The sequence below is a fragment of the Arvicanthis niloticus genome, chromosome 6, assembly GCF_011762505.2.
Source record: "Arvicanthis niloticus isolate mArvNil1 chromosome 6, mArvNil1.pat.X, whole genome shotgun sequence".
NCBI classification, from domain to species: domain Eukaryota; kingdom Metazoa; phylum Chordata; class Mammalia; order Rodentia; family Muridae; genus Arvicanthis; species Arvicanthis niloticus.
In genome coordinates, this window is record NC_047663.1 from 6,378,478 (window position 1) to 6,400,539 (window position 22,062).

The window sequence follows — 22,062 nt, forward strand, 5'->3', positions numbered from 1 at the left end:
GGCAGGACGAGGTCTGTGTCCCATCTGCTCCTCCCGATCCCCCCTCTTGAGCACAGGCGTGCCAGGGTTTCTGTGAGGGAAAGTCGCTGGGCTGACTACCACAGTGTGTGCTCTCATGCTGCCTTATTTAGAGAAGAAGACTGGGGGATAAAGCAAAGTCCTTAGCCAGGCCTGCACCCCACTCACAGTGAGCCAAAGAGCTGTGGGAGATCCCAGGGCTGAAGTGTCCTCTCCTGACCAAAATGCTCCCTTAAGCAGAGACTGCTCCAAGGCCTCACCACCTCTGCCTTCCGCCACTGCCCCCGGGGGCTCTCAGGGCTAGTAAAGTACCCTAACGGTGGGCGGTAGGACTGGACTTCAGGTCCCTTCTGTCCATCCCTGGCTAACACAAAGTAGTTCTGTCCCTTTCCTGGAATGTCACCTGTAGGGTGGAGCAGGCTGAGCAATTGGCTGAGAAACGCCTCTCACCTCTAGCCTCTCAGGAGCCGCCGCCCTGCGCCTGCCCCACCCTGACCCAGATCTGGGGCCCATTCAGAAGACCTTAGGGTGAGAACACCACGGGTCTGGGGCGGCTTCCTTGGCCCAGGCATAGTTGAGGCAGGCAGCTGTCTTACCCCTGGCCAGGAGCTCTGGACTCTACCCAGAGCCTCTGTGGGACAGTGGGTGGGGCTTACCCCGCCCACTGGGTCCACTTTCTCCCGGCTGAGGAAGATCTGGCAAGGATCAAGGCTGAAGAGAGTTTCTGGGAGCCTGGAGAAGGCCCCACCAAGGCAGTGACACCCTGACCCTTCCATCCCTCCACCCTCCTCGGCAGAGTGTAGCCTGGGGCCCTTTGCATCACCCTGCGGCTTCCTTGTTTCCACCCGGCAGCCAGGGGGTGGCGGAGAGAAGGGCAGAGCCAACCACCATGGCGACACACCTCTCCCACCCCCAGCGGCGCCCTCCACTCTTGCGCCAGGCCATCAAGATAAGACGCCGCAGGGTCAGAGACCTGCAGGATCCACCGCCCCATGCCACCCAGGAGGTAGGAGTGACTACAGGAAGGTTGAAGAGCCAGCCTGGGGGTCCTCCGTAGTCTTGGGACTTGGATGTGGGAGGCGGGCCCCCACCCATTTGCCCTCTATGGCCCTGGGCATACCCTAGTAGGTAGGCCGAGAGGTCCACCAAGTATTCTCTGACCCACAGTGGGCTGCTTTAGTTCCTTCTCTTTGGTGGGCTTGTACCTCAGGCTCTCTCTGTTCCTCTAGCTTTGAAGGGTCCAGCCCCGTGAAACAGTATCTCCAATGACAGTGGGCTACCTAGGGACCCCTCTGAGCTACCGGAGACCCACCTGCCGTTTCCCCCAGCTCACCCACCTCTGCAGCTAGGCCTCACTTCCGCTGCTGGGGTGAGGAGCGGGTGGCCGTCTGATAAGCACTGCTGTTTCCTCTGGGGAAGGAAGGGGGGGGGCAGGTACTAAAGAGCCCACAGCTGGGCCGGCTGAATGCCCATGGACCTCAGGCATGGCAGGCCAGGGGATGAGCAAGATGGCCCAGGGGTCAGCCCTTTGGAGAGCCTTATTTTGGAACAGGTGAGGGACACTGGTGGGCCCAGAGGCTGAGGTGCTGGGGTTCCACTATCTTAGGCATGGCCCTTCCTGCCTGGCCGGAGAGGCCTTCAGGGACCCCGTGTCTTTCTACCTTGCTCCTAGGTCCAGGTTCAGTCCCACCACTTCTCCCCAGAGGAGGTAAGAGGAAGGGTTGGGAGAGTTGGGGACGTGGGAAGCAGCCCTGCATCCTCTCCGGGGTGTCCGCTCAGTCCTAGAGTCTGAGGATGCAACAGCCCAGTAGCGATCACGATCACGATCACACTGGGTCTCAACCTTCACTGGACATCTGCTGCTTTGCCCCTTTTCTGGGCCTGAGGTGTGGGTCTCGGGGAGGGCTTCTGGGTAATGATGAGGTGACCCTGTTGTGTCTCAGCGGGACCTGCTGTATGAGGAAGCCCTCTATACTGTCCTGCACCGCCTGGGTCAGCCAGAGCCCAACCATGTGAAGGAGGCCTCAGAACTGCTGAGCTATCTGCAGGAGGTAAACCCAGCCTCCACCCTCACCCTCCTCCCACCCCAAGGCTCAGCCCTGCCTCCCACCACCATGTGTCCGCTCCCACACCTCTGCCTCCCTTCAGGCCTTCCAGGTGCAGCCCGAGAAGCACCAGCAGATGCTGCAGCGAGTCAGGGAGCTTGAGGTAAACTGAGCTGGGGCACCCTGGGAAAGGAAGGGGCATGGGAAGAAGCCTGGCCCTCTCAGGAACTCAGGCAGCTCCCCTCTCATCCCTACAGAAGCCAATATTTTGTCTGAAGGCAACAGTGAAACAGGCCAAGGGCATTCTGGGCAAGGATGTCAGCGGTGAGTGTGGTTGAGGTGCCCCAGATGACCTCTCCCCATCAGTCTGGCCTTGAAATGTTCCCCAGAGTTCTTATAAAGAGCCCCCAGCTGCTAGCCTCCTGCATTTAGATGCTGAGGGACCTTACCCAACTGTCTCAGGAGGAGCCTGGGCCCCAGTGGGGCTGATGGGAATTAAAAGGAAGCTGGCTGACTCCCTGGAGTCTTGTCTCTCACACCTTCCTAGGGTTCAGTGACCCCTATTGCCTGCTGGGCATAGAGCAGAGGGTTGGTGTACCAGAGGGGAGCCCTGTGTCCCGACGTCGGCAGAAAGCTGTGGTGAGGCACACGATCCCTGAAGAGGAGACTCATCGCACCCAAGTCAAGAGCCAGACACTTAATCCTGTCTGGGATGAGACCTTTATCCTGTACGTAGTCCTGTCCCATCCACCTTCTGTTTCCTGCTCCCGTCTCGGGCACCTCTGGGTATAAGGTTTTTCTAGATAAGAAGATCAGTGATCTTCCTGGATCAAGAGACACAGCTTAGTCCTTGGTTCTCAGAAGGAGCCGGAGAAAGAATCACCCTCGTCGGACAGACCCATAACATAAATGCCAACCATGCATGGGCCTGATGTAGTGCCACATACCTGTAACCCTAGCACTCAAGAGGGCGAGACAGAAAGATGGCAAGTTCAAGGCTAACCTAGGCTACATGGCAAGAGCCTGCCACATAAATAACTAAGTGTGCTGTAAAGTAGTGAAGCCGCTCTGGGTGAGTGGTGGCCAGGGGACACTGCAGCCCTTCCTTGAGAAAGGTAGTGTTTAGGAAGGAGGAACCATGCTGGGTGAATTTTTAATTCCAGCACTTGGGAGGGAGAGGAGGTAGATCTCTGTGAGTTTGAGGCCAGCCTTATCTACATAGCGAGTCCCAGACCAGCCAAGGCTACATAATAAGATCCTGTACCCAAGAGAAAAAAATAAAAAGGGAAGAGAGAGCCAGGCAGTGGTGGCGCACACCTTTAACCCCAGCACTCAGGAGGCAGGGGCAGGGGCAGGCTGACACTGAGTTCGAGAGGCCAGCCTGGTCTACAGAGAGAGTTCCAGGACAGCCAGGGCTACACAGAGAAACCCTATCTGGAAAAAAAAAAAAACCTAACAGAAAACAAAAGGGAGGGAGGAGGAAGTAGGCAGGACGGGGTTACAACTTCATAGTGCCTGATATTGGCCATGTCATTTCCAGAGGGCAGGCTCTCAGAGGGCAGGCTCCGGGCTTATGGCCAACCCTTGTGGCCTGCTCTGACAGGGATGTGCCCTGGGTGTCCTACCCTGCTAAGGTTCTTAAGCATACATGTTCTTTTTTCCCTAAAGGGAGTTTGAGGACATAGCCAATGCGAGCTTTCACCTGGACATGTGGTGAGTGGCAGGCCCTGACCCTGGGGGAGGGGGGGAGGGACAAAACTGGTGAGGTCACAGGCCTTCTCTGCCCCTTGCTCAAATCTCTGGCCTGCAGGGACCTGGACACTGTGGAGTCTGTCAGGCAGAAGCTCGGGGAGCTCACGGATCTGCACGGGCTCCGGAGGTGGGTGTGGCAGACTCACGGGGAAGGAGGTCCCCTGCCCTCCCACATGCACCCTGGTTTCTGGAAGGCAGGCGCTGCCCTTGGGTGCCCAGGTGGCTGAACCCTCACCAATCCTTTACAACAGGATCTTTAAAGAAGCTCGGAAGGATAAAGGCCAGGATGACTTTCTGGGGAACGTGGTTCTGAGGTTGCAGGTGAGGGCCGGGGAGAGGAGCCAGGATAGAGGCAAAGGCAGGAGCTGGAGGGCTTTGAGGGACTCCAGGTCTGACCCAACCCAAGCAGGGGTGGGGGTAGAGGGGAGGAAGGGGCTGCCCGACCACTTCCCTGTCCTCGCCTCAGCTCTGCACATCCCCCATCATCATCGAAAGTCTTGCTTGCTTAGGACCTGCGCTGCCGTGAGGACCAGTGGTTCCCGCTGGAGCCCTGCACGGAGACCTACCCAGACCGCGGCCAGTGTCACCTCCAATTCCAGTTCATTCACAAGAGGGTAGGTCCAGGGCCTGGGCTAGTGGCTCTGTCATCCTTGATTGGCGGCCTCCTTGGGTTGGGGAGAACTGGCTGTACCTGGCATGAGGCCCTCCACTAATGACCCTGCCGACCTCTTTGCAGAGAGCCACGATGGCCAGCCGCTCCCAACCCAGTTACACTGTACACTTTCACCTACTGCAGCAGCTAGTGTCCCATGAAGTCACACAGCACCAGGTATGGCTGTCTGCCAAAGCTGAGTACCACCAGGGCCACCTGTCAGGTCCTGAGATGCATCTGTTATTTCCCTTAGGCCGGCAGTACCTCCTGGGACGCGTCACTGAGTCCCCAGGCCCTCACCATCCTCTTTCTCCACGCCACTCAGAAGGACCTGTCAGACTTCCACCAGTCCATGGCGTGAGTATACCAGCCCTGCTCAGAACTCCGAGGAGACCTCCTCTGCCCTGCCCGCTCTGCCAGCCTACAGGCGGGCAACTCAAAGCACAACTCTCAAGAGTGTGCTCTAGGGTCTAAGCTGTGTTTTTAAGTTTGGAGTCAGTTAACAAACTTTCAGATCTGGAGATTTTGTGCACAACTCAGATCCTAGCTATCCTGTGAGATGATAGGAGTGCTGGAATTACATGTCCAACAGAGAAGAGTACCGTGTCCTCCTTTTTTGAGCACATCCCCCCCACCCCCAGGTCACTCACTGACCTTGTCTGTGTCTCTCAAGTCCTGGGCTTTTTGAATCTGCCTCGGCTGCAGCTCGATTTCCCAACGCCATAGACTCATGGCAGCCAATAGCTGATACCCATAAGTTGATATTAAAATGACTTGGTGGTATATGTCTGCAATCAATCCCAGCATTCAAAAGGCCGAGGCAGAAGAATTACAGCAAACCCTCTTGGGCTATAGGTGAAACCATCTCAAAGAACAAACCTGTAAAAGTGACTAGTCTCTCAAGGGCCATCATGTCCCCTGGATTATGTCAGCTTCTGGGAATGCCAAGAAGGGCCACTCAGGAATGACTGGCATGCCAGCCTGTGTCGTGTAGCAAAAGGCAGTCACAGCTGGATGCTGGGCAGGAGAAAGAGCAGATGCCACCCAGGGCCTGGCTGTGAGTTGGTCATAGAGCGAGAAACTGGTGGAGAGAAGAGGGTGATTGTGTGTCTTCTGGACTCGGGCACACGGGTGTTCCCGAGGCCAGTGAAATGCCACATGGTAAGGGGCCAGCCTCCCTCTTGGGATCTAGGCATCTAATGCGAATAGTAGCTGTTCTGGGAGAGACCTCCGCCTGTCCCTGGTTGATCCCTGCTTTCACCATAACCCCTTCTAGCCAGTCACCTGTCAGGTCTCCCCTTACGTGTCTAAGGGAACTTGCTGCTGACGATTGCTGTGTGGGCAAGACTTGAGTCTCTAAACCTGTCTTGTTTCAAAAGAAACAAAAACAGCCTGGCATTTCACCCCGGCATGGTGGCTCACTCCTGTAGTCTTAGCACTTGGGAGGTGGAGGCGGGAGCATCAGGAGTTCAAGGCTCTCCTCAGCTATCTAGTGAGTTAGAGTGATGTCCCCATTTAGTAAAGTCTTCTGCTCTGCAGACATTAGGATCTGAGTTCAGTCCCCAGCACCCAGCAGGACTGGCTTGGCATGCCTGAAATCCCAGCACTGGGGCTGGGCTGGGGTGGTGGTGGCAGAGACAGGAGTCTAGGGGAATTGAGGAACTTCAGGATTGATTGAGAAAGACCTTTGACCTCTGGCCTTCACACGTATGTACACACTTACATGCACACCTTCTCATACATATGTGGGTCCATTCACAAACATCCTAAAATTTGTTTTAAGAATCATTTTATTGATGGGTGTGTGTCTGTGTGGTCATCGAACATCTGTGTGCAGATTCCTCACCAACCAGAAGAGGGCACTCGATCCTCTGTAACCTTAGCTGCAGATGGTCAGGAGCCGCCTGATGTGGATGCTGGGAACAAAACTCAGGTCTTCTGGGTGAGCAGCCAGAGCTCTTCACTGTTGGGCCATCTTTCCAGCCCCAGTGAATCCAAGCACTTTTACCCACTGAGCCATCTTACTAGCCCCAGAAATGATGAAGGTTTGTTTGGTTTCGGTTTTGTTGATGTTTGAGACAAGGTCTCTCTATGGAGCCCTGGCTGGTCTAGCATGTGCTGTGTAGACCAGGCAGACTTCTAACACAAAGAAATCCACCTACCTGTGCCTGCCAAGTTGGAGAATTAAAGGTGTGCTTCACCCTGCCCAGCTCTGAAGGTTTATCCATACAAAGCACAATTTAAGAGACAGGTAAGGTGATGTGGTGTATACCTTTAATCCCGGCACCTGGAAAGATCTCTGTGAGTTGGAGGCCAGCCTGGTCTACAGAGTGAATTCCAGGACAGACAGGGATATGTAGAGAGACTTTATCTCAAAAAACAACAAACAAAACAAAAACAGTCAGGCGGTTTGAAAAGCATCTGCAGAAACAAACAGAGACCCCATGAGCCTCCCTGGCCTTCAGCCTCAACTGGTCGAGGTCAGTCGAGTAGGGGGATGTTTCCACCGAGGACTTCCTGTCTCTGCAGGCAGTGGTTGGCTTACAGCCGCCTCTACCAGAGCCTGGAGTTCCCCAGCAGCTGCCTCCTGCATCCCATCACCAGCATAGAGTACCAGTGGATCCAGGGCCGACTCAAAGCAGAACAGGTAACTGGTGTGAGTAGGGTAGGTGGGGCTCTGGAGAGACATGGCCCGTAACATCTTTCTGGCTTTGCAGCGGGAGGAGTTGGCCACCTCCTTCACATCCCTGTTGGCTTATGGCCTCTCCCTCATTCGGAAGTTCCGCTCTGTCTTTCCCCTGTCTGTCTCTGACTCCCCATCCAGGCTGCAGTCCCTCCTCAGGTCAGTGGCCACCCTTATATTCTGTGTGTGTAGGGGGGTCAGAGATTGAGTGTGCAGGCTGGCACCTGCAGGGAGAGGTCAAGAAGGCCAGTTGGGTAGCAGTAGGGTTGCAGACCCCTGGATGGAGCCCTCTGTCTTCTAGAGTCTTAGTCCAGATGTGCAAGATGAAAGCCTTTGGAGAACTGTGCCCAGACAGTGCCCCATTGCCCCAGATGGTTTCTGAAGCTCTGCGGGTAGGCATCTCCTCTGGGGTGGGGGTAGAGGCATGGACCTTAGCTCAGTCACCCCTCCTTCTCCCTGCCTGTCTTCCAACAGATGGGCACAGTTGAATGGTTTCACCTGATGCAGCAACATCATCAACCCATGGTACAGGTAGATTCTGAAACAGGGCTTGGAGGCGGGTGTGTTGTGTCTGCCCTAGAACCCTGCTCAAACACCTGTATCCTTCCCAGGGTATCTTGGAGGCTGGCAAGGCCTTGCTAAGCCTGGTACAGGATGTTATGGGTGATCTGTACCAGTGTCGTTGCACATGGAACAAGATTTTCCACAAGTGAGCATTTATGGGCCTGGAGCTGATGGGCCTGTGGGACCCTGGTGGGTACCACTGTCACACATGCTGCCTTTCCTTCAGTGTCCTCAAGATAGACCTGTTCTCTATGGCCTTCCTGGAGCTGCAGTGGCTGGTGAGACCCTCTACCATCTCTAGGTAGCACCCCTCCGTCCAGCTCTACAGTCCTGTCCAACAAGCTTTTTCTCATAGGTGGCCAAGAGGGTACAGGACCACACGGTAGCGGTTGGCAACGTTGTTTCTCCAGATATCGGAGAGAGTCTGTTTAAGCTCTATGTCAGCCTGAAGGAGCTCTGCCAGCTGGGCCCCGTTCCCTCAGACAGGTGGGCAACAAGTGGCTTGAAGGTGGGCTTCAGACACAGAGGTGGGAAAAGGGTTAACTGACAAGGACTGAGGCCGGAGGCCAGCCCATGCCTTCAACAGGCTAAGCCTCTGTTCTCCCCAGCCATGAAGTCCTGGCCCTGGATGGTTTCCACCATTGGTTTCAGCCAGCCATCCCTTCCTGGCTGCAGAAGACTTACAGCGTTGCCCTGGAGCGGGTGCAGCGTGCTGTCCAGATGGATTCGGTACAGGCAGAGACTGAGATTTGGGAGCATGTGGTTGGGTTCCCTGCTGGGGCCTCCTGGCTGGAAGAAGCCTGTAATGTCTCTGAACATCTCATCTGGGCATTGGTCAGGCCAGCTGGGTACAAAATATGGTCTCAGTAGGGCTTCCCTGAGCCTAGGGTATCCTACAGGTTGGAGGAACAGTGGGCTGGGCCTTGCTTCTGTCCTCCTTGGAGCCTCCACTCAGCTCTGTGACTGATAGTGGTAGCATAGATTTTGGCCTGCCTGCTCTGGGCCTTCTCTTCTAAGCGGTTCCCTTTCCCCAGCTGGTACCCCTCGGTGAACTGACCAAGCATAGCACTTCTGCCGTGGATCTGTCCACCTGCTTTGCCCAAATTAGCCACACTGCCCGGCAGCTGGACTGGCCAGACCCAGAGGAGGCCTTCATGATCACGGTCAAGTTCGTGGAGGTACAGCATCCCCCCTCCCTTCAGGAGAGCCTCCCTTCAGCTCTAGTCGCTTCCTCCCAGACACTCAAACTACTAGCCACTACCAACCCCCTGCATAAATTGTGTCCTAAATTTCAAGTTTCTGAGGCACCTCCACCTAACCATTCTGAAAGCCCCACCCATCAGTTCATCCACTGTTCTCCCCCTAGGATACGTGCCGGCTGGCCCTGGTCTACTGTAGCCTTATAAAGACCCGGGCCCGAGAGCTGTCTGCAGTTCAGAAGGACCAGAGCCAGGCAGCTGACATGGTAAGAGCCAGAGCTGGGGTTGGGGGGCTGGCCAGGGTAAGGGTGGATCTGCTTGTCTTGCTGCTTCTTGTTCATGAAGCTCGCGTCTCTCTCTGTGCCTGTGACTGTCCCCAGCTGTGTGTGGTGGTAAATAACATGGAGCAATTACGGCTGATCATCGACAAGCTGCCCACTCAGCTGGCATGGGAGGCACTGGAGCAGCGGGTCGGGGCCGTGCTGGAGCAGGGGCAGCTGCAGAACACGTTACATGCTCAGCTGCAGGGCGCCTTGGCTGGTCTGGGCCATGAAATCCGTACTGGTGTCCGGACCCTGGCAGAGCAGGTACTGTCTGATCCCCCAGGGGACTGTTCATCAGCAGGACCTGATGCCTATCCCAAGACCCTAAACCTAAACTCAAGCGTTAAACCGACCCTCTGGTTCCCCCGACTCACTCCATCTCCCTTGGTCTCTCTGCCGCGTGTTCCAGTTGGAGGTGGACATTGCCACACACATCCAGAAACTCATCGGCATCAAGGAGTCTGTTCTGCCTGAGGATGTAAGTGACTGTCCTGTTTGCTGGCCTTCGCCTGTAGGCCATCTGTCTACATCTGGGGTTGTGACAGGAGTTGAAGGCTCTGAGGATGTCAGAGATCAGACCCTCAACCTTGAGCCAGGTGTGATGTCTCCATGGCTTCAGCAGTGTCCCCGTTCATGGCCTGGGCTCTCCTAGCACTGATGGATGGTGTGGGATTACCTCAAGAGGTCCAGCTTGGTTTTGTAGCCCAGCAGGTCTGGGGACCCGCCCTTCACCCTGCCCATCATCTCTGTTGCAAGCCCACCGACCCTGACTCCTCATGTGTCACTGTGCTCTTGCTTGCTTGGGGGGAAAGTTGTTCACTAACTCCAAATACTGAGTAAACACATTTTAGTCCCAAATACTGACGTAAGCATTGGTACTAAGTCAGTGTGACCAAAACTCCTGTTTTCCTAGGGCTTCTGCTCTGAGGACATAAAAGATAGCTCAGTGCTGAGATACAGCTGACTACAGGTTATAACTAACTATGAACACGCGTGCAGTCTTGTGCACACATGCTAATACAGTGTGCTGGGTAATAAGCAAGTGCTAAGGGGAAAATAAAACAAGAGAGGGGGCTGGGAAGTGTCAGTGTTGTAGAGTTTGATAGTGGTCAGGGAAAACCTTATCCTGAGTGTGACAGCTGAGTCACAACCCACAGGAAGCAGGGAAAGGATTTGTGCAGATGCCTGCAGATGCCTGCAGGAGGAGCATACCAGGAAGAGCATCAGAAGAAGCCCTGAGGAGGCGCGTGTGGGGCAGGCTGAGGTGTAGTCAGAGGATGGTGTAGTCAGAACACACAGACAGAGCAACAGGCTAGAAAGACCGCAGGGAGCAACCAGTGCAGATATTGTATACCCGACACCTTTGTTCCCTTACCGAGGGGAGGGGACAACCAGGTGGAGCAGAGTGCATGGGGTCAGGACTAAAATAGGCCTGAAGCTTATGTCCTTCCCCCTCTTTCTCTTAGGCCATTCTGCCCCTGATGAAATTCTTGGAGGTGAAGCTGCGTTACATGAACACCAACCTGGTCCAGGGAAACTTCAACAGGTGCTCAGCCGCCCCTGGTCTGTACTGCCCTCAGCCCCATGTCTCCAAGGCCTCAGTGCTCTGGGGTCAGTGGCATGCTGGGAATCCTTTTGGTGACTTCCTTGGAGGATGTAGCCAGCTTCAGGGACAGGAAGCTCACTGCTTACCTTAAAGGTCCTTTTAATTCTGCCCAGCTCCGAGCATGGCAACCCTTTCCCTGTATCCCTCCAGGGCCCATCCCGAGGGCCCCTGACTGCTTCTCCTTCTGCTTCATGATCCAGGCGTCTGGTGTGGCCTACAGTCCAGGGTGGGCAGTGAGGGTGGTGCTTGGGGGGGCCCCAGCATCTGGTTGGGAGTTGACACTATAGGCTCTGGGTACCTGGGTTCAGCCTCTAGTGTTTTAGTTCTTTGAGATGCCCACGTTTTATCAGTGTCCCAGCCTCCCCTGAGGAGTGAATGGGCCACAGGAGGAGCTGAGGGCAGGACTGTGGTCCAGAGCCTCACCTGTCTCCATATGAAATCTGAGCCTTGATAGGCAGCCGGGATCTCCCTCCTAAGAGTTCTGGTCATCTGCTGAGTAGAAAGCAGGGTTCCTGGTGGCTTGGACTCCTTCAGTTTTATTGAACATTTTTTGTTTTGTTTTGTTCTGTTCTGTTTTCCTCCACATAAGCAAGAATTAACTTTCCTAGATAGGAGCTTTGCTCAGAAACATCTAGAACAGTGCCTGGTGCACAATGACCACAATGACCACTGGTCTAGCTTTCCTCCCCGCTCTCTGGTGGTTTGCTGGAGCCCCATGGTCTTACTGGTGAGGGTTCTCCATTGACATTAAGAGACACCTTGTATGGAATTGTGACTCCCGTGGCCTGCCCCTTTTATTCTCTAGAAGCAAGCTTTCCTTTGTATACCACCTGCCAGCTCTGGCCCAGCCTCACTGTGGAACAGGTGGACAGGGAGGGAGGGTGAGCCTGAGTTCCCGAGGCCTCTCCTTTCTTTCTTTGTTTTTTTTTTTTTTTTTTTTTGAGACAGGGTTTCTCTGTGTAGTCCTGGCTGTCCTGGAACTCACTCTGTAGACCAGGCTGGCCTCGAACTCAGAAATCCACCTGCCTCTGCCTCCCAAGTGCTGGGATTAAAGGTGTGCGCCACCACCGCCCGGCGAGGCCTCTCCTTTCTAAAGCACATCTTTGTTTCCTCCCGTCGTCCTGTCCTGTGTCTGCCTCTGGCCAGCCTTCTGACTCTACTGTGGACCCACACACTTACCGTGCTGGTGGAGGTGGCTTCTTCCCAGTGTAGCTCGCCATTGGTTTCTAACAGGCTGAAGGTCGCCCTTCAGGTAATTGTACCAACTATGAGAACAATAACCCTAGGGTGCGTGCCTGGAGTCACCTCTCCTCTCTCCCCCAGAACCTGGAGTTCTGCTTCCACGGGGAGGGTTGTGGTCTGTCACGAGAGGCCCTGCGCACAGACACCTTCCAGGTAAGATCACTTTTCCTGAGCAGTGCCGGGAACAAACCTTGTTCACTGGGATGAACCAGGCAGGGCCTTCTTAGGGTCTTTTGATGAACCCCTAGTTTGGAGGTCAAGGCAGGGAGCCTACTTTGTGTATTCACCTGTATCCAGGACTAGCTATGTAATTCACAAAACCAAGTGCAACATGAAAAGTTGGGTTTCTTATCCAAAATTATTACAGATTTTTGATTGTGGCAAAAAAGAATCCAAATGTGGTGTCCTTCAAAGCACAGGCTCCCTGCATGTCCGCATTAGGGAGATTAGACTTCCAAGCAGACCATCTGGTGCTTCTGCCTTGGGGTCTTCCGGTGCGCCCCTTTCCCTAATTCCATAGCCCCAGCACTTCTTATGGCAAAGCCACACCTTACCCTCTCTGGGTGTCTGGCTGCACCATGAGCATAGGTAGGCATGAAGATATGCCATTCCAGGCTCTGCAGAGTGACCTGGAGCTGCAGGCGGCCTCCAGCCGGGAGCTCATCCAGAAGTACTTCTGTAGCCGAATCCAGCAGCAGGTGAGAAGCCCTTCCTGTCATGCACCCACTGAGGGTCACAGTGGCCTTGCCCCAACTCGTTCCCAGCTGATCCCTCTGCCCGATCCCATGCCAGGCTGAAACCACATCAGAAAGGCTGGGTGCGGTCACAGTCAAGGTATCCTACCGTGCCTCGGAGCAGAAGCTTCATGTGGAACTGCTCAGCGCCTCCAGCCTGCTGCCCCTTGACTCTAACGGTAAGTGGAGGCTGCCCAGGGCCTCTCTCCACTGGGATCCCTGAAGGTTCAGCAGGAGCTTTGAGCACATTTCTTCCGGTTATCAGGAGGGAGGCGGGAAGTAGAATGTGGTGATGGCTGGAATTCAGTCAGCAACCCTCCTCTGGGCCACTTGCTAGGTTACAGTGACCCCTTTGTTCAGCTGACACTGGAACCCAGACATGAATTCCCTGAACTGGCTCCCCGGGAGACACAGAAGCACAAGAAGGAACTTCATCCACTCTTTGATGAGACCTTTGAATTGTGAGTGGGATCCTACCTTTCTCCCAGTCTCTCCTTTCCCTCCCTGGTTACCCTGTGCTATAAGGAGCCCCTAAGGTGACCACAGTGAGCTCTAAGAGTCCTTGGGATGAAGCTTTGCTTCTGTTGGGGGAAGGGGTGGATTCTCATACTTTGACTTCAGGGGTACTCAGGGAAGAAAGGATGCTGTATCCCAGATACTTGGGTACCTGCTCTGTTGAAAATGAGCCTGGGGCCATAGACTCCTTGTAAAATTCAGCTGGTGATCAGAGTGTTATACTGGTGTTATACTGTGTGGTAGAGAGAAGGTTGATGACAGATTTGGGTAAGGCAGTCAACTAACTGAGCCTGACTCCCTGCCAGCCTGGTGCCTGCTGAGCCGTGTCAAAAAGACTGGGCATGCCTCCTGCTCACCGTGCTGGACCATGACACACTGGGAGCTGATGACCTGGAGGGAGAGGCCTTCTTACCACTCTGCAGGGTACCTGGACTGACGGGCAGTGCAGAGCCTGGCGAAGCACCTCAAATGCGCCTGCCTCTCACATACCCTGCACCCAATGGTAGGCCTGAGTCCCAGGGTTGGGCTCCCTGGCAGAGTGTCCAGAGAGATGCCATGGCACAGGTTGCTGACTATTTCAGCAAAGCTCTGGTCTAATGGAGAGACCGGTGAAATTTAAGCTCTGGCAGTGTTATGTGACTTCTGGTTTCCCTGTGACAAGGGGCCTGGATCTCTGTGCTAGGCCCACATCTTGTGAAGAGTACTGTGACAGAAAGGCTCCTCTGCCTCTGTCTGCATCATGAGCCACTGAGTACCTGAGGGCTGGGTGTGATGGCACACCCCTGTAGGCCCAGCACCAGGCAGGCGGATCTCTGTCAGTTTGAGGCCAACCAGAGCTCTAGTGAGGACCTTGTCTCAAACAAAAACTAGTGGGCACCTCCAATTCTCACAACTCTCTAGTGAGGTATAGTCTCACCTGGACTGATGAGCTGTGTAGAGGCTGGTGAAGCACCTCAAATACACCTACCTGCCTCTCACACACCCTGCACCCAGTGGTAGGCCTGAGTCCCAGGTTGGGGATCTCTGGCAGGGTGTCCAGAAAAATGCCCTTTACAGGTGAGTAGGCTGAGGCATGACGTTAGCTATCCAGCCTTAGGTTCTCATAGAAAAAGGCAGCCGAGTCACCACCCAGTACCTATGTTTCCAAGTCGTGTTAGTCAGGACAAATCTTGTGAATTTTGCTGGTCTATATCCACTGGTCTCTTCAAGGTTGGCACAAGAATGCCACAGTGCTATTTTTTAACCCAGAGTTTGACCCTCAAACCTTTCTCTCCGCAGGGGATCCAATTTTGCGGCTGTTGGAGAGCCGGAAGGGTGATCGCGAGGCCCAGGCCTTTGTAAAGCTGAGAAGGCAGCGAGCTAAGCAGGCCTCCCAACACGTCCGCCCTACAGGGCCCTAGCAGCTGAAGCAAAGCCAGAGTCCTGAAAGTTATGGGTCTTCCTAGCCACAGAGAGGCCTTTCATCCTGGTGTAACACAGGGAGAACCAGCAGGTGGAGGGCCCAGAGTTCTTGACAGAACAGTCCTTGGTCAGAGTATCGTGACCAGGATTCATCCTGTCTTGTGCCCTGGCTGTGTTCTCTGCCATATTCTAGCACAGAGAAACATCTCCTGTCTCTGTTCCTTCCCCTTCCCCCAGAAAAGCTGCTTTGGTAGGGTAGCATAGTGTCTACGACCATCTGCCTTCTGGAACTATCAGTTCCAGCTACTGGGGTGAGGCCAGACTACTGGGACCAGAGCTGTGGGCCCAAACTTCAGAGAGAGGACTCTGTCAAAGCCACCCCGGCGCAGGAAGGGGGTGGCCATTACTGAGGGAGGTGGGAAGAGACTCTGGCTCTGAGGTGAGAGCTGGCAGGAAGCAGGCCGGGCACAGATGGATAGCCGCAGTAAGGGGAGTTTGGCTGTCTACAGAATAGCCTTCCTCCCTCAGATAGCACCTGCCACCTAGAAATGTTCTCAGAGAAAATAAAAATAAAACATTATCCACTGCCCTCGGAAAATCTATAATTGGCTTACAGTGGGCCCAGGAAGATCTGTCAGGCCCGGAATGCCTCCTCAGAATGCACTGCAGCATGCTCTACCTGTACCTGGAATGCATGGCCACCACATGGTGGTCACAGGAAGCTGACAGAAGTGGACCTGGAGCGGTCAGCGGTGTGTGTGTGCTGGCTTTTCAGGAGTCAGGCCTCCTTCTACAGGACCAAACTCGGCCTGTCAGGCGTGTGCAGCTAGTACAGCAAGGGCCTTTCCCTGCAGAGCCTCCTTGCTCCTCAGTCAAGACTCCGGACACATTTCACCTGGCACATCAGTTACTGTGATGGCTACAGGATAGGAACCTGGTATTGGAGGGACCATGAGGCTGACTAGCTGCTCTGGACAGCGAGTGTGTGTGTGGAGGGGCTCCTGAACAATGACGGTCAGAGCTTCTGGCCTGGTGGTCTTCCAACTTGACCCTGGAAAGTTAATGTGCACACACAGTCAGGCAGAGGGTGACAGCTCTTGTGGAGGGCAGATCATCCGGCCTGGATGTGTTCTCAGGTAGGAAACTTCCTTGGTGACACCTCCCGTCCTTCCATGTAAATTACTGGGCAGAACTGCTTGTCTACAGCTTAGAGAAGCAGTGAAGGACCCTATCACTCACAGCATGGCAGAGAGCGCTGAGCAGGAGTCACATGGCCTGGGGCGTCACTGTCTACGGCTAAGAGGCTAGGTAGGTCTGGCTTGGGGGTGCCTGAGCTGCCTTTGCACCTGAGAGACTGAGGCTGCTTCAGCTGTCTCTTCACATGCAGAATGGGCAGTAGCCATTTCCACGGCCAAAAGCAGAGTCTCGCTCCCCTGGAAGCCTGGGCGGCCTCATCCTTAGTCCCATCCCACATAAACAAGCCACTGCAAGTTCATAGTTTATTTCCAATAAGTTTGTTGATTTTTGCATTTTTGTAAAAAAGGAGAAAGTTTTCACTTAATTCATTGAAAGCCCTTTCGTGCTGAGCCCAAGGGAGGGGCCTGTGCTGGGGCAGGTTCTTCGTAGCCTCTCGAGCCCTCTGGACACCCAGTACTGGGGACAGGGCTGCCTCCCTCTGCCCTCTCTGCTTTCCCGATTCATTGCATCTCTGTACAGAACAATTTTTAAAATTGAAGCTAAACACAATATACATCAGACAGGCACGCACACACATGCACACAGGCGTCTGCCCAGAACGGCAGTACGTCAGCTGCACTCAGAGAGCACCAGGGAATGCATACTACCTCCTCTCAGCAAGAAGGGCAGGGCTTGTGCCCTTGGTCCTCACACTGCACTCCTCCCAACCATCGCCCTGCTAGCTGCCAGAGGGAGGGAGGCAGGGACAGGCGAGGGCAGTGCCAACCTGACAGTGACTGTGGGGACAGAGGCTATCGAAGGAATTCCAGAAGAAGTGACCAAGGAGAAGCCCAGGCTTCAAGATCCTGAGGGACAGAACTAGGCCTTGACCTTTGAGGAGCGTCAAGGGTCCAGGTGTGGGAGTGGGGCTAGCCCGTAGCTTCGGCCTCCCTGCTCTATGGCTGTCCCCAGAGTTCAATACATATTTGGTAAACCCAGGAGCTAGTCTGGTTTAGAGTTTCAGACCTGCCTGAAGCCCTCACAGCTGGGAAATGGGGACCTGAGTCCACGCTGACAGACCCTGGCCTGGAGAGGCAGGGTGAACGGAGCCTGCCCTTCCAGCTTCCCATCCTTCCCTGCTCTGGCCCCAGGAAGAAGTTAAAAATAGTTAGTTCCTACATAAAAAATGAGACAAAAACATATTCAGTGTCAAAAGGCCAGTGGGAAAAGAGGGGATGTTTTCTGTGAGCAGGAAGGATGGGGAAGGGACAGGAGAGGACTGCAAAATAGTCTCTTCTTTAAAAAGTGCTTGGTAAGTCTGTTTTAAAGTGTGTGTCTATATCTATGTCCAGATATACACACAGACACTGTACACGCTGGCACCACGCACACCTGCACACAGAAATGTATACATGTACATAATCATATACATATACATACATACATACGTACATACATACATACATACATATATATACTTTAAAAAGTCCTAGGTGAAAAGGTCTAGGCCCAGCTGGGCCCGGTCTGCAGGGTCACGACTGGAGGGCATGGGCCCGGCTGGGCTGGCAGACGGGGCACTCACTGCCCTCAGCACAGAGCTCACACAGCACAGCATGTTGGCATGGCAGCACTGCCCGGGTCTGCTCCTGACACTTAAGGCATTTCACTGACTGCATGTGGAACACAGCCTGCAGGGAATAGGACATCGCAGTTACTGGAATGCTCTGTCACCTGCTTGGCTGCGAGCTGACCAAGCGGCTCTCTTGACTCTCATGTTAGCATCTTGGGGAGGAGGAACGTGAGGCCCAAAGCCCAACACTCACAGGGTCCTACTGGCAAGTAAGAGCATCTCAATTCCTGCTGCCCCAGCTCTAATGGCCCGACAGGGGCAGCTGGGTGGCAGCTCTCATCCTCGGGACTTAGTTGGTTCAGAGGTTAATGCCTCTTGTCATACTTGACTTTACCCTAGGCACCCAAGGAAAACCAATGAGGCTGAGGGGACATGCCAAGGGGACTGATGGTTGAAAGACTCTCCTGCTTCTATCAGGCAAGCCAACCCTAGGGACCAGTAGGCACCTGTGGCCTGACCTTTCTGGAATGTCTACTGGAGTGTGGAGAGCCAGAGAAGGCACTGTGGGTACGTGACCCAGCTTAGGTTAATGGCGCTGGAGTGGACACCCCTCCCTGCCACTGCTTTTTTGCCCTTCTCATCCTCTCCCAACAGACCGGCATCGTTATCCACCTAGCTGGGCTCCTGGGAAGGTCCAAGCACTAAGACAGCTGTCCCACCCCATACTTGCAGCTGCTGGGGCTGACCTTGTCCACTTGTTCCAGGTGGACTCGCAGCTGCTTCTGGATGGAGTACAGGGTGGAGAGGGACAGAGCCTCTAGATCAGGGGCGGCTGGCAGGGTCTGGGCTTCCGGCACTGTGTGCAGCCGTTCCAGCTCCTCCTGCAGCTTCTTCACCCGCAGCTCCAGGGCATCCCGCTGCTCCCGGGCCAGCTCACACTCTGCTCCAGCCGCGCTGGCCCGCTCACCGGCCTCCTCTGCTTCTTTCTTCCAGGCATCACAAGCCTGTGGGCCCAATAAGTAGCGCCTCATCACGATGGCCCCCTGCCCCTGCCCCCTCGTCCTCCCCCCCTCTGAGAGAACGTCTCCAGGCCACTCTGGCTATGGGGCCTGCTGTCTGGGGAGGGGCAGGGAGACGGCTGCTGCTGCCTGTGGAGAAGAGAGGTTTCAGGACCTCGGCTGACCCTCCCTTTAGATTCTGGGAAGGGGGCCAGGCCTAGCATGACAGGGGCACAAGGCAGGGCTCACATCTTAGTCTGCATCCCAGGCAGTTGGGTGGCAGCTAGACAGGTGGCCTAACTCAGGATCTAGAAGCAGAGACAGGCAGGAGGTCCTGGGGGCACTCTAAAAACAATTCCCAAATGGAGTCCCAGGCCTGTAGTGCCAGCCACCATAACACTGACTGGCAAGACCAGTCCTCCCATGTGGGGGAAGAGTAAGTACAGTTCTGTTCTTTAGGCCCCTGCTTCCCCACCCGAATGCCTGCTGTGTAGGAAGGGCTTGGGCTTGATGCCACAAGGCACTGGGTACTGCAGGTGGGCGTGGGGCCCGGTACCTGCTTGGCCTGCTTCCAGGACTCCTCCCACTGCTTGATGGTGCCGTTAGCTTCATCTAGCTCTTGCCGAAGCCGGGCCAGCTCAGCAGCCCCTGGCCCTGATAGGAAGGCAGGGGAAGTGCCTGGGGAGAAGCTTCCAGAGGCAAAATGCTCCCAGATGCTGCTGTTCATGCCGTTCAGACCTGCCCCGGGGGAGGAACGTCAGCTGTGCAGGGCTTAGCCCAGGCCCTGGCCAGCCCTGCATGGGCTGCCACAGGCTGGCTGAACACTGGCTGAGTGGATAAGCTAAGTCTGTGAAGGTGTTCTTGGCCGAGTCAGATCTAAACTGTAGTGTTATCTGCCACTTCCTGTCAATCTTAGCATCCTTTTCTGTACCGTGGGATTCTTACCATGGCCTCAGGGGGCTTAGGACTGGGGGGGGGGAGCAATTGGTGATGGTATCTTGTTGGACTATTGCATAGGGTCCCTTTGCATCCCAGTAAGAGGTGGCGAAGGGTCCTGACTGACAACATCAGGCAGGACAAAAGCCACCAGCCAGTGCCTCCTGTCATGGGAGGGCTAGAGCAGGAGGGACCAGGTAAGCCTGGGCCATCTCCCTTGTTTTGCTGACAGAACAGGAGAGGGTGAGTGTCTGACCCCAGAAGCCTCCCTCGCATTGGCATCCACTCAGCGGGCTGACTGACGCTATCCTCAGCTCTGGCTGTCAGGGCAGAACCCATCTTCATGATCCTCTGTATCTCCCCCTAGCTTCCTTCTACCCAGGCACTGTTCTAGTCACTTCTGCTTTGCCCTGTTCCCCACTAACTGAACCAATTTCAGATTTTTCTCCCCCTCTTAGCAGTATCAGCACACTGGGAAAAAAGAAGACACTGGATTGGTGCAGACTTCACACCCCTCTGAGCTTGACATTTCTGAGGGGAGGCGGAGATTGTCCTATGACAGACACACCTGCACCGTGCGCTATCTGACCCTGTCTGCCAGGAGAGACCTGCAGACTTACACAAAAGCTAGTGTGCATGGATCCTGTGTCACTGAGTGTACTTGTGTGCCCAGCACTGCTGGCAGAGGCTGAGGTGGCACCTGCATTGATACAGCAGAGCCAGAGAGTCACCCAGCAAGGGGACAGAGGGAGAGCCAGTGGGTAGGGCTCAGGTGGGATGTCTCCAGAATGTGGAAGTCAGAATTCACCCGATGCAGCCTCCTAACCTCAGAAGCCTGTCCTGTACTGAGGATGAGCTGTGAATTCCTGGCTGAGGTGGAGCCCTAAGCCGAGGAGAACTTCAAGGCTCCCTCCTCTGACTGGTGTCCAGCTGGCTGGGAGCAGGATGAGTTGTTCGTGAAAGACAGTGGCCTATGCTGAATGCTGTAGATCTATGTATTACTGCCTCGGGGAACATCCCCCATAGCCTCCACGCTAGGAGCCTCGATCATGCTGTGGTGGCCTAGTCTCTAGGTCTCCATGCTTACTTCTCACCACTAAACCTGGGAGGCACTCAGGCTCTGGCCCTCTCAGCTCAAAGCCTGGGCAGGTTAGACGTGGGTCCCTGCCCGGAAGACTGCTTGACCCTGGGTGGGCCTGCTCTAACCGTTTCCTTTGCTCTCTGGTGATCCTTGGTGATGGAACCAGCTGCTAGGAACTCTGGGTGACTGGACAAAGTGAGAGAGAGAGTGTGTGTATGTGTGGTCCTGGGGATCATGCCACATGCTCTGCTGTACTTGCTAGGTGAACACACCGCTCACTGAACCACTCTAGTGTGATCAGGCAAAACTGCACTGAAGAGCAGTCCTCCACGATAGAGCCCAAGACCACTCCTCCAGGTGCAGCCTGTCCTAATGCATGCCCTGGCAATTCACTTTCTCCTCACGACCACTGCACCCATTCCACAGAACAGAAAGCTAAGACAGAGGCTGGGCTTCTCCCTTCTGGTCCAACCATGTGGGTATGGAGGGGGAGAAGGTGTCCAGCCTGAAGCCCTGGCTCTAACCTGTAGCTGGGTGATGTTATCACATGGGAGGAGCAGACAAGGGAATTTGCTAAAAGGTACTAGGTTCTTATCCAGTCCCTTTCTTACCCAAAGATCCATGTGATGCTGAGGTCCCCAAAAATGTGTTTTCTGACTGACTCAGGTGGCCCTGTGGCTGCTGCAGGAAGTGTGAGGAGAGGCTGACGGGAGGGGACGGAGAAGCGGAGTGGAAGGAGGCCGAGCTGCCTAAGGATCCAGGGATGTTCACGGGTGCGGAGCTCTGCAGCAAACTGCCGCCTGGAAGAGACCCGGAGGGCAGGCTGTGAGGGCCAGGCAGGCCGTGTGGGGACAGGGGAGCCCCAGGGCACCCTTCAGGCCGTCCTGGCCTACCCACAGCCAGTACCGATTGTGATGCTGCTGGGGTGGGGCACTGTGCTGCTATCAAAAGTCTTCTCCAGGGCAGCTACTCCAAACTCATTCAGGTCCAGGTCATCCAAGGCAGACTCTAGGGACAGAGACGGGGTGTGGGCTCCCAAGGACCATCCCCTCGGCTCTGGGCTTCTGGCTTTGACTACCTCCGTCATTCCTGGCCTTTGCCTTCTCCGATCAGCACTTCAGCCCACACCAACCTTAGAGACACCTGCCCAGTCCAGCCCTAGTGCCCCTTCTTCTGAACTCTTCTTTGATACCCCTAGGAGGAATCAAGACCCAACCCAGTCCAGTGTGGTTCAGCATGTCAGCTCTCCCCACATTCTAAAGGCTGAGATGAGGCCAGCCTAGGCTACATAGCAAGACCTCATCTCAAGGAGAAACACTTGAGTGAATTCAAGATTGTAGCGCCATCCACATAGTGAGTTCCAGAAGTGCAGCGCAGCCTCCTTACGTCCAGGCCGCGTGTCACTGAGTCCCTCGGGGCTAGCACTCCGGGCCTTTGCGGGCCACGCACGTTAGGTACCTGCCAAGGTCAGTACATCTTTCTGGAACTGGCCTGGTTAGAAGGTAGTGTCTCTCCTGGATGGCAGAAGCAGGCCATGGGGCCTGGCACAGAGTGTGCACATAGGCA

General features: G+C 55.0%; 2 protein-coding genes across 6 annotated transcripts in view; one reads left to right on the plus strand and one right to left on the minus strand.

Moving 5' to 3' along the window:
• Positions 1–552: 552 nt before the first annotated feature.
• Positions 553–15,315, plus strand: Unc13d (unc-13 homolog D). 3 transcript variants are annotated; one of them, XM_034504451.2, is made up of 32 exons: positions 553–1,024; positions 1,691–1,726; positions 1,962–2,069; positions 2,167–2,226; positions 2,321–2,387; positions 2,611–2,791; positions 3,732–3,776; positions 3,874–3,942; positions 4,067–4,136; positions 4,325–4,429; positions 4,552–4,644; positions 4,721–4,824; positions 6,997–7,114; positions 7,185–7,309; positions 7,452–7,542; positions 7,625–7,681; positions 7,762–7,859; positions 7,941–7,992; positions 8,070–8,200; positions 8,323–8,443; positions 8,749–8,892; positions 9,081–9,179; positions 9,294–9,500; positions 9,646–9,714; positions 10,703–10,782; positions 11,989–12,094; positions 12,166–12,237; positions 12,699–12,782; positions 12,877–12,997; positions 13,156–13,279; positions 13,640–13,836; positions 14,613–15,315. In XM_034504451.2, the coding sequence occupies exons 1-32, from the start codon at positions 908–910 to the stop codon at positions 14,732–14,734; spliced, it is 3,273 nt and encodes a 1,090-aa protein (XP_034360342.1). In that variant the 5' UTR covers positions 553–907; the 3' UTR covers positions 14,735–15,315. The 3 variants fall into 3 exon arrangements, with proteins under 3 accessions (XP_034360342.1, XP_076791570.1, XP_076791571.1); XM_076935455.1 differs by having other exon boundaries at positions 7,625–7,675; XM_076935456.1 differs by lacking the exon at positions 553–1,024 and adding an exon at positions 1,442–1,570.
• Positions 15,316–16,220: 905 nt separating this feature from the next.
• Unk (unk zinc finger) overlaps positions 16,221–22,062 on the minus strand; it is a 37,815-nt gene continuing 31,973 nt past the window's right edge. For all 3 annotated transcript variants that reach the window (XM_034504459.2, XM_034504460.2, XM_076935461.1), the window contains 5 exons: positions 21,403–21,504; positions 21,108–21,296; positions 19,036–19,217; positions 18,228–18,485; positions 16,221–17,599 (listed from right to left, as the gene is read on the minus strand). In XM_034504459.2, the coding sequence (XP_034360350.1) occupies positions 17,444–17,599; positions 18,228–18,485; positions 19,036–19,217; positions 21,108–21,296; positions 21,403–21,504 (887 nt within the window). In that variant the 3' untranslated portion in view covers positions 16,221–17,443. The remainder of the gene's footprint in view (positions 17,600–18,227; positions 18,486–19,035; positions 19,218–21,107; positions 21,297–21,402; positions 21,505–22,062) is intronic.